We start from the raw sequence: 15,584 nt of genomic DNA, 5'->3' as shown, positions 1-15,584 counted from the left end.
CATATTAATTTTCTGTTTCTCACACAATGCCATTCTCTTAGGAGCACAACTGTACCAGTAAAGCTGTATTTCTAATTCTAACAGCAGCACTGTTCAAGCAGGTATTAACTTAAGCTTTAGCACGAAGGTTTCGTAGTAGTTATTTTGTTATTAGTGGCAAAGATGAGAGATACAAGGATAGTTTGAAAACTTTATTGCGTTACAAAGATAATCCAACCCTTTAATGGAAACTACTCCAAATAATTTAACGAAATGAAATCTATATCTGTCTTTCAATCAAATCCCCTCACTTATCACGGCATTAACAGATATTTTTGAAAGAAAATCGCTATTTACAACTTCGAACTAATTAACTAAATTCTATTTCGGTCGATGCTATTTATGTTAACTGGTATCTAGGGAACTATATATGAATGAATGTATTATTAGTGATATTTTTATTTACACATAGTTATGTTATATACGACATACTATTATTAATTACATTTTTTTGACAACTTTTATAAAACGTAGCGTTGAGATTTTTTAAAAGGTTTTTGCAGAATTTCCTTTTGGTATATTTTCCATCATAACTATATGAGTCAATATTTTAAAAGTTACTCCACAGTTTGGTTAAGGTATTAACGCATTTAATCATTTTTCCTAATATTTACCTCAAAAGTATTAGTAGTAATTTCATAGACGTTTAAACGTTATTTTTGGAGATTTAAACATGAAAAAAAAGTAAGGAAATGTTAGCTTTTATACTTACTTTTTCTCTTAGTTTTCTATGCATATTTATTCTACTGTATTTCGAAATATTCTATATGACTTTTTGTTTTGTTTTCTTATATATTCAGGTATTCCTCCTATCCTTGATGTCACCAAGATTTGTCTGAAATCAGTTACGTTATATACTTTTACCTGATTATTTTACATTATGTTATAATATATATGATTATATGATATATGCTATATATGATATATGATATATACGATATATGATATATATGATATATATGATATATATGATATATATGATATATATGATATATATGATATATATGATATATATGAGTGAAAATATTGATAATATAAAAAAAGACAAAAAATTTCTTTTAACGATATATTTTTTAACATAAAGATGGGTTACATTCTGCTCTTATCTAAAATACATCAATAAAACGGACACAAAATAATAATTATCTAAGGCTAATACAGACCTCAGTAACAGCAGAATTTGTTCTGAAATATGAACGATGTAACTTTTATACACCATATACTTTTATCTTTAGAAAACTTAATAGTAACATTAACGTATAGTTACATAAAAACGAAAAATTAACAATATACGAAACGAAATGAAAGTATCATTTATTTTATACGTTATTAGTGTACAGCGATAGATTTTGTACAGCTCGAGATTTCGCAGTTTTTCATTTTTGCAAATCAGTTTTCATTTTTTTTTGTTACATTACTTCTAACTACATTACTTAAATTGTTAGCTTATTATAGAATTTCACATTATAAGCATCCCTGTTAAAAACATGTTAGATATTTAGTTAAAAATCTATTTACAAACTGATTAAAAACTGTAATACATTTTTTTTTTGTATTTTTATTCAAGATAAAACACGTTTACTGTAGTGGTATACATGTAAACAATCATTATATTTGGTATGAGTGTAGTACAGTAAATACTTTTGATGAGTATTATGGTAAAATCTTATATTTTAAAAAATGACATGGCTGCCAAAATGCATAGGTGAAACTCACGATTAAAATGTCGCATTTCCACAACCTTATATTGAACCATTTTAATGGCATTCAATGTACATATAATATTATGAAATTATATTTATACAGTATATCTAATTTGATATTACTGTTGACAATAATTAGGGTTGGTGTGATGTGTTGCTAGGAATTAACCCCCATGTTTACACCAATCTGATTTGGTGAGAGACTAAATTAATTTAATATGGAGTAACGTCAATCAATGCCTATTTAATGCCATAGATGACTTACGATCCCACTTGCAAGTAGTTCATTCCTTTTCACTAAACTGCCACCCAATTATCGTTTAATCACATCATACTTTACCCCGAAAGACAATTCACAACACCCCTTTGTTCTTCCTTAATGAATAATACGCTTTAAATATTTCCCAAAACCCGAGACCAATGTTTTATGTTATTTTTCGTCAAAATCGTGGATATATTTGTTGCCTACTATGTAGTTTTTAATTAATATTATTTGTTTCTTAAATAATTTATTAAATTTTTAAGTTTTGAGCTTGTTATTTAGATTAATGTTACTTTTATTATTATTCTTATATATTTTGTTGAATGATTTAAAGGAAAAAACTATCATTTATGTAATATAACAGTCACTTGGGCAATTATAAAATAATTGGTAACAGTTGTTTTATTGCTGTAAATATAATTTTGCCCATAATATAATATTTTATAATAATAAAGTAATTTAAAATAAATTGTGAAATATATTGATAATATGAGTCTTAATGCTGTATATTATATCTGAGAAATTTAATTGAATATTCGTTTTTTAACCAATTAACACTTCCTTTTGATACATATACGCAAATAAAATGAGAAAATATAAATATAACGACGTTACTGTTTTTATAATTAACAATTAACACCATTTCACATTATTGTTTAGCAATGGTACGTACTATTTTTTTGTTCGGGATTTATATCTCGTACGTTTAAACAGATATAATTGGTTGAGTGTTTTTACAAGCCTTTAATAATTACATTTCTCATAGACAATTAAATATTTTTAGATATTGTTTAACTTTAATTATATAACATTCGCATCTGATGTTTGTTCAAGGTTAGACGTACAAGTTCAGAAAATGTAAACAGCCTTATTATAATTAGAAGAAGTATCAACTGGGGATTCCGACGAGAAAAAAACGTCTTTTGAAGAATCGAAATTAAATTGCTCGGAAAAAGATGAAAGAACAATCGCTTGACCAGTCAGATAGCGAGAGCCGAAAGCCACACACAAAAAAGCTAAATGCGCACGGTTATTTTGTTAGATTTTTCGTTGTTTGGCTATAGTTGTGTAGAAAATTTAACGTATGTTAATAAAAACCGTTATTGCCCAAAGATACCACCAACATCACGTTGTAATCTGACCACTATCATTAGATAACCTTTTCGTTAAGCAAAACATTGACCTAAAATACTCAGGTCGCCATAGGGCTCTTGATAAAGCGCTAAAAATATTTTTTACCTTGGGTGTTTTGATTTATTGACTATATCTTACCCTCAACAGTATATTAACTGATATTAACATTTTAGTTTATATTTTCTAGTACCGTGTTTTTGTTAGCATTATTTAATTTATTTAAAAGTGTGTTTTAACATCTTTAAAATGTTCATCCATGTTTCGTCTTACCAGGTGTACAAGAAAGTCATTACCGGTTTGTCAGAAGTCACTAGGCTTAAGTATGTAATATTATGACTTGATACATAGGTTCTACTGACAACAAGCTTCAAGGCTATACATGTTATATTTCGCAAAAGTAACACTAACTATCTAATCAAAAGAAAAAAGCCAATGAAAGTCATCGTTTGCTTGTAGGAACTTGTACTGAAGCATGCTTTAACCTTAAAAATCCGTGAGGTGTGGTTTTGGGAATTCAAAAGTGGCGATTTAGATGTGCAAGACAAATAATGTTCTGGTAGACCGAAAAAATTGAGTTATTGGAAGAAAATCTAACCCAAATCTGCCTACTATCATTAGATAACATTTTCGTTAAGCAAAACATTGACCTAAAATACTCAGGTCACCATAGGGCACTTGATAAAGTGCTAAAAATATTTTTTACCTTGGGTGATTTGATTTATTAAGTATATCTTACCCTCAACAGTATTTCAACTAGTTTATATTTCCTAATACCGTGTTTTTTGCTAGCATTATTTAAATTTATTTAAAAGTGTGTTTTAACAAGGGTTATATTTTAAAAACATATTTGTAATATCGTTTATTTTTTGAGTAAAACAACTGAGTATCCAGCTGTATATGGCAAAATTATATCTTATGTTTTCTCTCTTATCCATCAATGTCTTTGCGTCAGATTGCTTGTTTTGAATCTTTTTTTATGATGGATATATATAGGATGGCATAATTTTGAACCCTAATAGACTATTTAGCTTAAATTTTTATATTTAGGTAATGTGTCTCATATATTATTCAATTCAGACGTTTTTTTTTCATCTAATATAATAATAAATAACAGTTTTATTTTTAGTTTTTTTTAGTGAAATATTATGTAGAATGTCACGATTTAAAGCTGGAGTGGGTGACATGAATAACCCTTTAGGTCTCTTATGTATGTATAGATGTATACACAACTTCAGCATATTGGTTTATGATCTATTCAGTGGATACATAGAGTACAAAACATTTAATATTCCTAGCGAAGCGAATGCAACGTTAAAATATCTGAAATGCCGCTTGGCTATGTGGAAGGGAATGTTGTTTTATTTTCACGAATAAAAAAAAACGAATGCTTTAGGAGCAATATCAATTTCAAAAATTCATTTCTTTTAATGGAAGAGATATATCTAAAACACAATTAAGTTAATTATCTTAAAAATAAAATATCAACATAATAATTTCATTTAGTTGATAATATTCTATCTAGTTGACTGTAATAATTATTCTTTTCTATCTAGGACAAAAACTAAATTAGCAGTAATTATTATATCTAATTTTATAGTCTCTGTTTTGATTTTTTTCACGTAGTTTTGATCATATCTTAGATTACAAGTTCGATTTTTAAATAATACCGAAGAAGGAAAATGTCCGATCTCGTTCGATATTGATTTAAAAATGAAAATCTAAATTACAGTTTCTTGGTTTGTATTATTGACCTTTTCAATATATGGCTAAATGAATTGATACCGTTTATCACCTATGCATTTTGTTCAAAAGATTTTCAGTTCTAAAATGTATTTTTATCTATCAGATACAAATTTATTATTTGTTTTTATAAAATCTATGTTAGAAACTGAAAGAGAATCGCGAACCTAATATAATGTTAACACAAAGGGAACAAATTTGTTTGTTTTTGTACCAAAATTAGTACGGATATATCTTATTCTTATCCTAATATTTACAATGAATGTTTCTGTTTTTTTTTTGTTCAGCTCCCTAACTAGCACCTATTCGAACTTTTAACTTAGATTCTCAAACTTTGATCTACTTATTTTATCAAACAATTTTATTTTACAAAAGACAACGGAAAGGAAAATATCTTCTTTTTTTTTCAGTTAGTTTTGAGCCCTTTGTGTTGCAATTAAGAAACACTCTTAAAATAGTAGGACGTTCTTTGAGAATATCGTATCCTTTATGTTTTCTTTGCTGCATTTAAATTGACAACATTTCATTTCTTTGTCTCAGTTAAAATGACGATTTACGAAAGCGCTAAAATATTCATTGAGCAAAATCAATTTAAATACAGTACGGGACTATTTTAAGAGCACTCCGACAAAATCTAAAAGTAAACTTAACATGCCAATACCTCACTTATAATGGCCAATGTGAGTGCGATTGTAACTGCGAACCTGGGAGAAGTACATGCAGCTAAACCCAAACCTATTGATAGGTGGGACCATCCCGGGATTGGTGATGCAGAGTTCTTTCCACGTTGCATAGCGGCTGGATGTTCACCTTTAACAACAAATTATTGCTTTACTTAAAAACCTACTTTATTACAAATTAATAATATATTTATTACAAGTAAAACAACGTTCAAAATACGATATTTTCAGTGATTTATAACATCTGGTCGCCTTCATATTTGTTTAACGACTGTTTTTCAATAATTGGGTTAAATATTCATTCATACTTCGTTTTATCAGGTGTACCAGAAAGTCATTACCGGTTTTTCTAACAGAAGTCACTGGGCTTAAGTATGCAATATTATGACTTGACACATACTTTCTGCTGACAACAAGCGTCAAAGCTATACATGTTATATTTCGCAAAAGTAACACCATTATAGATTTATACGTTTTTGAAAATGTTAAATTTCATGCCTGAAAACATACATTTGCGCCACTCATTGACCAAGAGTGTTCTGGTAGATCGAAACATTTAGTTATTGGAAGAAAATCTAACCCAAACTGAAAAACAATTGACAGATTGAATGTGGCTCAAGAAACGATTAGCGACAGATTTCGAACAATGGGGAAAATTTGAAAGATTGAAAAGTGAGTGATTTTAGAGCATGATAACGCGTCGTCTCATAAAGCAAAACCGGTCAAGGAAGGGTTTAAAGGACTTGGATGGGACGTATTACCCGCCGTACTCTCCAGACCTCGCACTGTCTAACTATCAACTTTTCGTATCAATGCAAAGAAGTTAGAAAATAGCTCATAGAATGGTTCTCTTCGAGGAGGCATAGAATTCCTGAAAGATTGGCAAGATATATAAAATGATATGGCCAATACTTTGAGTAAAAATTTCTCAATTTTCTTGAAAATTATGTAGATTTTTTTCCTAAAAATCGGTAATGACTTTCCGGTATACCTGTTATATTAACCTCGCAGATATCAAACCTCTAAAGCATCAAGACTGTTTTTTTTTATAGAGCAGTCAATGATTGTCAGCACTATTTTTAGCAAGAAATTATAAATAGAGCTACAAAAGTTCCTGATAGAACCTATTATAAGTTACATTATCTATGGTAAATACCTCAGAATTAATTCACAGTCCTCGTATACCTGGGGACCGAGAGAATTGGAAACAAATAATAATGCAGGTATGAAAATCTATGAAACAGATGCGATTAAATATCACGGGATTTATTTTTCAAGGTTAAAATTCTAAATTTTTATTCTTTGTACTAATAATTACCAATCAGTATAAATAAATAATAAAAATATAAATAGAAATGGTTTTCATCCGTTATAAACATAAAATTCGAATCGTGACTTAAGACGTATTAATTATAATCAGTTAAAAATGCTTATTTAACATAGTGAATGGATCGATTACGATATATATAGGTATTAAAATAATACAGGATATAAAAAAATTGTTAAAATTATTATTTTCCTTCAGTTGGTACAATGATCATCTGCCATTTAGTGTATTTTGTGAGTTTTAAAAAGAAAACTATGCAAAACCATTATATTCGACCATAATCCACCATATTCACTCAATATAGCTCTAGCCGACTAACAGGTCAATTGAAAAATCGCCGGCCTGACACATAGATGGCGCTATTAGAAATCCATATGTTTTTTAGTTAGCCCCAACCCTCAAAAGATGCATGTATATATTTGATAGCTGTCAGATCATTAGTTTGTGAATTATAGCATTTTCAGTGAAGCAACTTTTGTTATTGCGAAAAAAATGGATAAAAAGGAATTTCGCGCGTTGATAAAATATTGCTTTTTGAGAAAAAAAATACAGTTGAAGCAAAAACTTGACTTGATGCCGAGTTTCCGGGCACTGCCCCAGGAAAATCAACGATCAAGGATTGGTATGCTAAGTTTAGACATGGTGAAATGAGCACCGAAGACGGCGAACGCAGTGGATGCGCAAAAGAGGTTGTTACCGATGAAAACATAAAAAAAATCCACAAAATGATTTTGAATGACCGTAAATTGAAACTGAATGAAATAGCAGACACTCTAAAGATATTAACTGAACGTCTACGTCATATAATTCACGAATATTTGGGTATGAGAAAGCTCTGTGCAAAGTGGGTGCCACGCGAGCTCACTTTTGACCAAAAACAACGACGAGTTGATGATTCGGAGCAGTGTTTGAAGATGATCAAGCGTAATAAACCCAAGTTTTTGCGTCGATATGAGACAATGGATGAAACATGGCTCCATAATTTCACTCCGAAGTTCAATCGATAGTCATCCTAGTGGACCGCACACAATGAACGCGCTCCAAAGCGTGAGAAAACGCAATAGTCGGCTGGTAAGGTTATGGCGTCTGTATTTTCAGATACGCATGGAATAATTTTCAATGACTACCTTGAAAAATGAAGGACCATCAGCAGCGACTATTACATAGCGTTATTGGACCGTTTAAAGGATAAAATCGCTGAAAAACGGCCGCATTTGAAGAAAAAAAAAGTGCTGCTTCACCAAAACAATGCACCGTGCCAAAAATCCATAAATTCGGCTTCGAATTGCTTCCTCAACCACCGTATTATCCAGATTTGGCCCCCAGCGATTATTTCCTGTTTCAGATCTCGAAAGAATGCTCGCTGGGAAGAAATGTTCGTCGAATGAAGAGGTGATCGACGAAAATGAGGCGTATTTTGAAGCAAACACCAAATCGTACTACAAAAATGGCATCGAAAAGTTGGGGTGCCGCTATAAGCAGTGTATCACCTTTGAAGGAAATTATGTTGAATAAAAAAACTAATTTTGCCAAAAATATGTGTTTTACTATGGTAGGCTGGGGACTTCTTTCCAAAACTCAAATTATTAAATATTATTTTTTCAAATAGATTATTCGTTCGATATTAAATGAGTATTTTGTAACTTTTTTCACATAGCATATATAATTATAACAGTTTTTTTCGTATATGCGCGTATATTTTTGCAAATTGCTTCGGATATATTCTAAGTTAACTCAAGTTAGACGAAAATAAGTTCAAGAGGAAACTCAAGGAAATAACACCTAATGCTTATGTAACGTGTTTGTTCGAAAACTTTGAAATATCTCCATAATGGATTACATACTGTCCTACAAATAGATATCAAACAACTTCATTCAGGCTTAAAGACTTGGGAATGGCTTAAGGGACTATTTTGGGCACAATTCTCTTTGTAATTGACATATAGAACAAAGTCGATTCGAATGCGTTTCAACTTCTCCATTACTATACATAATTAGTTTTACACAAAAGTCAATTAAATTCCTCACAAAGCAGAAAGTTTTTAATTGTTCTCTCGCCAAGTGTATGCCTCATTATTGTTGATGTTTGCGTTGAATTCCTATTATTATTATTATTATAGCATTTTTGGAGAAGAAATGTCTAGATTTAATTTATAGATGAAAATGTTTTGTATATAGGTACAAGAAAATAATAATGTGCAATTTATTAAGTATATTTTGTTACAGTTGTGCGTGATAAATGAATATAAAACAGTCGAATTTTCCGTGAACACGCTATAGTCTTTGTTTAAGTATGTCAGTGTTAAATTCAAGTGTTTTTAATACTACTTCAATAAAATAACAATAAAACATTGTTTATTGTTGTAATTTTTAAATTAAAACTCGTTATAATTGATGATTATAATTATTACAGCTTTATTTTAGAAATCAATTCGTTGTGTATTTGAAGAAGTGCACCATTATTAAATCCACTCTAATAATATCGAACTTTTAATAATAAATAAGAGCATATTTTCATTATTCATTGGTGAGTTATCAACCAATGAACGTTCACTTTTAAAACTAGAATTTTCATTGGTCTGTTTAATAATGCATTGCAATATGTAACTATATCAAGGTATCACAGTTTATATAAAAAAGTTTGCTATAAAATATATGATTAGTATTATTTTTTAAAATTATTCACTGTGAATTTTGTATTGCTCAATTAAGAAAATAGATATTGTTTGGAATCAGTTATATTTAGGAGGAGAAATGCTCGGAGAGGTATTTAAAGATCTTCAGATGATTGTACTGATAACTCTAATGATGATCAATATCAAGACATATTATTGCTCATTAAATATCATATTATTGGCATGGATGATATACATGACGTTTCATGATTTTTTTGGTTACTATTCAATGTTATTTGACGTAAAAGTCCTAGAACTACTGGTGAAATTCAGCTACATTTATGTAAAATAATCATCGAAAATTTTGATAATATAGTGCGTACATAATTATCTATTTTATGGTGGCTAATTTACGTCATCCATAATAAACAGCTCAAAAAGAATTCACATTACTATTACTAAACATATTTTTACATTTTTATAGTTAATTTTATGTAATTATGTTCGAATTTTACGTTATTCGATTTCCTCTGACATAATATAAATGCAGACATAGAGCGATTAAAATAAGTAACTATAAATTTTAAGAAAAAATAAAACCGAAAAGGCAATTACGTGCGATTTTCATCAATATGCTCAACATATAATCTGATTAAATGGTAATTGAATTTCGTGAATTTAATATTCCCATTTAATTTATTCCATTCGCATAATAAAAACATTTTCTAGGAATAGTCTTATCTTTGGTATAAGATTTCCCTCCTTATATTTATTATAAGTTGAGAATCTATACATTATTTTTATGTAAATTGGTGATTGGATGTGATTTATGTCGAAATAACAAATATCGGTAGATTGTCTGATTATTTTTTGAAACACGATTTTGAAATATGAATAACATTTTAATGTAAATTAAGACAGGAAAAAAATATTACCCGTTAATTTATAATTCTCTGATTATTATCGTTATATTATACTTGGGTTGTGAATTAGTTTTGAGGGATTAACATGTCAAATTTCTATTTATTGTGTTTTCTTTTTATATTGTTAGAAATCAAAATTCATTCTTGGTTCTTATATTTTGTGGGGATTGAAGTTAAAAAAAATGCCTGCGTGTGTGTTAAAATGGTATTGTATCCCGTAATTTCATATGATATATTACTAAATCGATTACTTAAAGAATGTGGAATATTAAATATTACATTAGGAATATTAAACATTTCGTATTGATTTTGCAGATATATCATCAGGAAATTTTTTTTCCTTGCAAAGCAGACAAAATGAGAAATTCGGATATATAAAACAGAAAACTAGGCCATGTAACGTATGTAATATTAAAATAGCTGAATATACGAAGTTAAATGAAATTGGAATATATTTTTCTCTAGTACACTTTGATATAATATAATATAATATAATATAGTTAAAACAAAATAAGTAACAAGTTACGTATTGTTTTTTTAATTATAATATAAAAAAGCAGATAGAAACTTTATTAAAAATGATATTAACGTTTTCACATTTAGTTTAAAACTTTTCAGAATATTATTAAAATTTCGAAAATAAAATGTTCAGTTTTGTTTAAATATTGAATAGCTCCAATGTAGGATGATGACAATATTTGAAGATAATCCTGCATGAGTTTAAATTACAGACAGTGAAATGGGCAGTTTAGAGCTCATTTTCATATACATAACGCTAGAATGTTAATGTAAAGGTAAGCCTGGAAACTTTAAACTGTTGTAAAAGTTTTTGTTATGACACTAACAACGTAAAACTGCATTAGATGAATATAATACGGATTTACATAATAGATTAACACTTTTATTTTTCAATCCATACTTAAGCGTGGATTTTTACGCTCCTTTATACTATTAATTAAATTTTTGGGATTAATATTATGGATACGTTTAGATACAGGGTGTCCACCAAGAAAAATCATCCCATCGATATTATTTAAACAATGTTGAAACTGTTATTGTGAATTATTTCTGAAGAATTTACTGTAGATGACGAAATATATGTTATATATCCCATTTTGCAATATTTCACCTGGATTATTGAAAGAACTGCCACGAAAAGCAATCATCATGTTGACATATATATTTAATGCCTGTTTAAGGCTGAAGCATGTCCCGGAATGCTTTAAAGTAGCACAAATAATTATGCTCAAAAAACCTGACAAACCCGCAGAACAAGTCGAAACTTACAGGCCTATTTCCCTACTACCTGCAATATCAAAGCTATTTGAGAAGCTGATATATAAACGCGTTAAACATTTGGTAACAATACCAGATTTCCAGTTTGGTTTTCGAAATCACCATTTAACTATCGATCAAGTGCACAGAATAACTGCGGCTATTGAAAGAGTGTTTGAAGAAAAGAAAAGAAATACTGCCCTGCAATATTCCTGGATGTCTCACAAGCTTTTGATCGGGTTTGGCATTTGGGATTAATCTGTAAGATGAGCAAATTGTTACCGCGTAACTATTGTCAATTGTTGGAGTCATATTTATTCGGAAGAAAATTTAGAGTATCGCACGAAATGGCGTTCTCGACATTTAAAAATATCTCGGCTGGAGTTCCACAAGGTAGCGTCTTAGGACCTCTCCTGTATCTGCTCTACACTGCTGACATTTCAACAACAAAAGAAACACTTCTTGGAACCTTTGCTGATGACACAGTTATTATGGCAAAAGATATATCTCTGCCTAGGGCAATAGAAAAAGTGCAAGTGGCAGTCAACAAAATCTACAAATCAACTTAATAGCTCCAAATCTCTCCACGTTAATTTTGCATTAAGGCGAAATAATAAAAACTTAATTATATCACTCAATGGATGCCCGATTCCTCAAGCAGAATCAGCAAAATATCTTGGAATCCATCTTGACGGTAGATTTAATTGGAAGCGTCACATTAGACAAAAAGCAAAACACATTAGAACCAAAATAAAACAACTATACAGGTTAGTCGGAAGATACTCTCAACTTGATCTAAAATCAAGGAGGTTGATCTATAATACAATAATAAAGCCAATTTGGACCTATGGGGTGCAAATATGGGGTTGCACTAAAAAATCAAATCAGTTAGTCATACAGCGCTGTCAAAACAAGATTCTTCGATTGATTACCAATGCTTATCGCTATGTAAGGAATGAAGAACTGCATGATGACCTGGAAATCAAATGGATTTGCGAAGTTGTGCAGGATTTCGCCTTGAAACACGAAAGAAGATTACTAAATCATTCTAACGTGGAAGCAATACAACTGCTGGACAGCGCACAGGATGTCAGGAGATTGAAACGAACAAAACCATACAAACTTGTGTGAACATTTAATGTGTATTATTAGTGTAAACTATAGCTATAAGTTAATAATTAATAAATAATTATAATTTTATAATTGAGGAATACATACTGATGTATTTTCTCGCACTCGTCTTGCTTGTTAATTAATCCAAGCACATAGGAAAAGTAGTAATAAATTAATTGTAATAATAATAATAATTAAGATTGTACTAAGCGTATCTAATAAAGATGTTATAAAAAAATTGCAATATAAGCAATATGTTTCTGAATATTTTTTCAGAAGAAGCTACGTGTATTTTTGGTTATATAGATATAATCCATTATACGAGAGAGATAAGTGACAGTATTTTAGTATTACTATATTTTGTAATATTAAAATGATAAAAAAAGGAATTTATTGTTAAATCAGTGAACAAGAAAATATTAATTAAGATAAATTTAATTAGATCGAGAATTTTTCAGTTAATTTGTTTAATATATACACTAAAATTGTTTTTGTATATGTTACATTCATGTATTATGTTGTTTAAAATAAATTTCCTGATGTAGTCTGACTAATTAAATTATAAAGGAATTTGTTGACTAAAGGTAATTAATTAAAAATATTTGGCTGGTTATATAAGAATGTTTTCATTTTCTGTAAGAGTATCAAAGAAATCGTCTTCATCTAAAAGGTTTTACAAAAAAATATGTTAAAGCATGAGATATATTATATTATATACGTTAGATGACTTTGGCAAAAACTATCATTTATTATTAATTTTACCTGAGTTCAAAAAAAGTAAGTTTCAAAAATAAATCGGATTAATTAAATTGGTAAATATTGAATGAACATTGATCGTGTTTTATACAAGAAAACTCGAAAAGCTTCGAGACGTAAAAAGTTGTTTTTATCAACTTACCAAATCTACGGCGGCATAAATTTGGTTTTCGTGCTTTTTACTAGTTAAGGCTTATTAAGGGAGTTAGAAGTTAAAGTACCATTTAGTCACAAATAATTATACTCCGCCAATAAGTGGATTTTATTTATTCATTTCTCGAGAAGGAACATTGTTTGCTTTATGTAACGAGGCGTTAAAATTTTTGGATGTATTACTTTGTTTGCTAAAAGTTCTGATCGAAAATACGTTAATATGTTAATATAATATTACTCACCGTTTAACACATGAAGAAGAACAGATGCCGAATCTAAGTTTGATGGACTGCAAGTGTAGTTTCCAGAATCTTCCGGATTAGTGTGGAATATTATTAATGTGCTGACGGTTGTATCTGGTCCTTCTTGATCCAATTTGATGTCGATGGCATTTTTATCATACTTCAATACTCTTTCACCATCGTGGTACCAAAAAATGTACGCTGGTTCTTCAAGACTTTGAGTGATGACGCATTTTAGTTGGACAGCGCTTCCCATTTTTACGAACATGTCGGATTCTCCTAATATCTCAATTTTCGGTACTGAAACAAAATAATATTGTGTTAAAATTTTTCGAAGTATCTTAGATATTTAAATAATAGGTTGGAAAAGAAGTAATTTCAGTTTTTTAGAGTATTTATTCATACATATTTCTATGATTTCCAGTTTTTTGACAAAACCATAATTCCGAAGTTCCTATTTCCCAGATTTTAGGGCAAAAACTGAACAAACTAGCTTCTTTTAAAATCAGCTTTATATCATTAAGATAATCTTACAGAACCGAAACAAATGGTAATCGGATGGAGCATGATTTGGTCTATACGGTGGATATATCAAAACTTCAGTCAATTGCTCTCAATATTCGCAGAATCATTAAATGTGTATGTGGTCTAGCGTTATGGAGATAGAAGATTATTCTATTAATCAATTCTGATCGTATTTTTTAATCGCTTGCATTAGTTGTTGATAATAGATATTTGTCAGAGAATTTCAACGACTTCTCAGCGATTGGTTGGCTAGGATGAGTTACATCTTTAATATCAATATTTTCAGAACCAAAAGAAGTAAACCAATTCTGATATTCGTTTGAGCATTTATAACTCTTTATGACAGAATTTTAAATGAGCTTTAAAAGCAGAAGCTTGATGATGAAGATGAAAATAAAACGTATTTTCGTTTTTTGGGAACTAAAAAAGCAAAATTTGATGAGATTAAATATCATGTTATACATAACGCATGTAATGCTTTCTATTCTTTGTACTAATAATTACAAATATATATATATAAATAGAAATGGTTTCTATCCATTATAAACATAAAACTCGAATCTTTAACATAATTTATATAATTATAACAGCTTTTTATGTACTTATGAATATATTTTTGCAAACTACATCGGATATATTCTAAGTTTAGTCGAGTTAGACTTAAAAACTTAACTTAGTTATATTATATGTATTAATTATAACATGGATTTTCAATAAGCAGGGGACACACGGAGAATCTATAGCCACCTATTAGGAAAAACTGAAATTATTGTTTTCCAAATTACTGTAGCCTAATGATACATTCATCTGCTATATATGCAAATTTCATATTAACGAAAGTTCAGCAGACTATCAGGCATAAAAACCAAAAACATATAGTTTAAGAGTTGTTTAATGTATTAAAAATAAGTTACAGGAAAGTTTAAAATGTTCTACGGCAAAGTTTTATTGCTACTTTGTGAGTAAGTATTAAGTTGAAGTAAGCCAATTAATATAGAGCGTTGAACCAAACCTCTTAAATATATGAACTATAAAAAGTAATATTTTAAACCGCGAATAAAAGAGAAATATAGTTTAATCTCTAAAGAATTCGACCA

At 29.3% G+C, this 15,584-nt stretch overlaps 1 protein-coding gene across 3 annotated transcripts in view; it reads right to left on the bottom strand.

Annotated features, from left to right (window-relative positions):
* Positions 1-4,491: 4,491 nt before the first annotated feature.
* Positions 4,492-15,584, bottom strand: part of LOC143197535 (lachesin) — a 543,053-nt gene continuing 531,960 nt past the window's right edge. For all 3 annotated transcript variants that reach the window (XM_076406073.1, XM_076406071.1, XM_076406072.1), the window contains exons 3-4: positions 13,963-14,262; positions 4,492-5,688 (exon numbers count right to left, since the gene is read on the bottom strand). In XM_076406073.1, coding sequence (XP_076262188.1) covers positions 5,525-5,688; positions 13,963-14,262 — 464 coding nt within the window. In that variant the 3' untranslated portion in view covers positions 4,492-5,524. The remainder of the gene's footprint in view (positions 5,689-13,962; positions 14,263-15,584) is intronic.

Source organism: Rhynchophorus ferrugineus, unplaced genomic scaffold (assembly GCF_030347505.1).
Source record: "Rhynchophorus ferrugineus isolate W39M unplaced genomic scaffold, kcgeb_rfMv2 rfM5, whole genome shotgun sequence".
Taxonomy (NCBI): domain Eukaryota; kingdom Metazoa; phylum Arthropoda; class Insecta; order Coleoptera; family Curculionidae; genus Rhynchophorus; species Rhynchophorus ferrugineus.
This window is presented reverse-complemented; position numbering and strand designations above follow the sequence as displayed.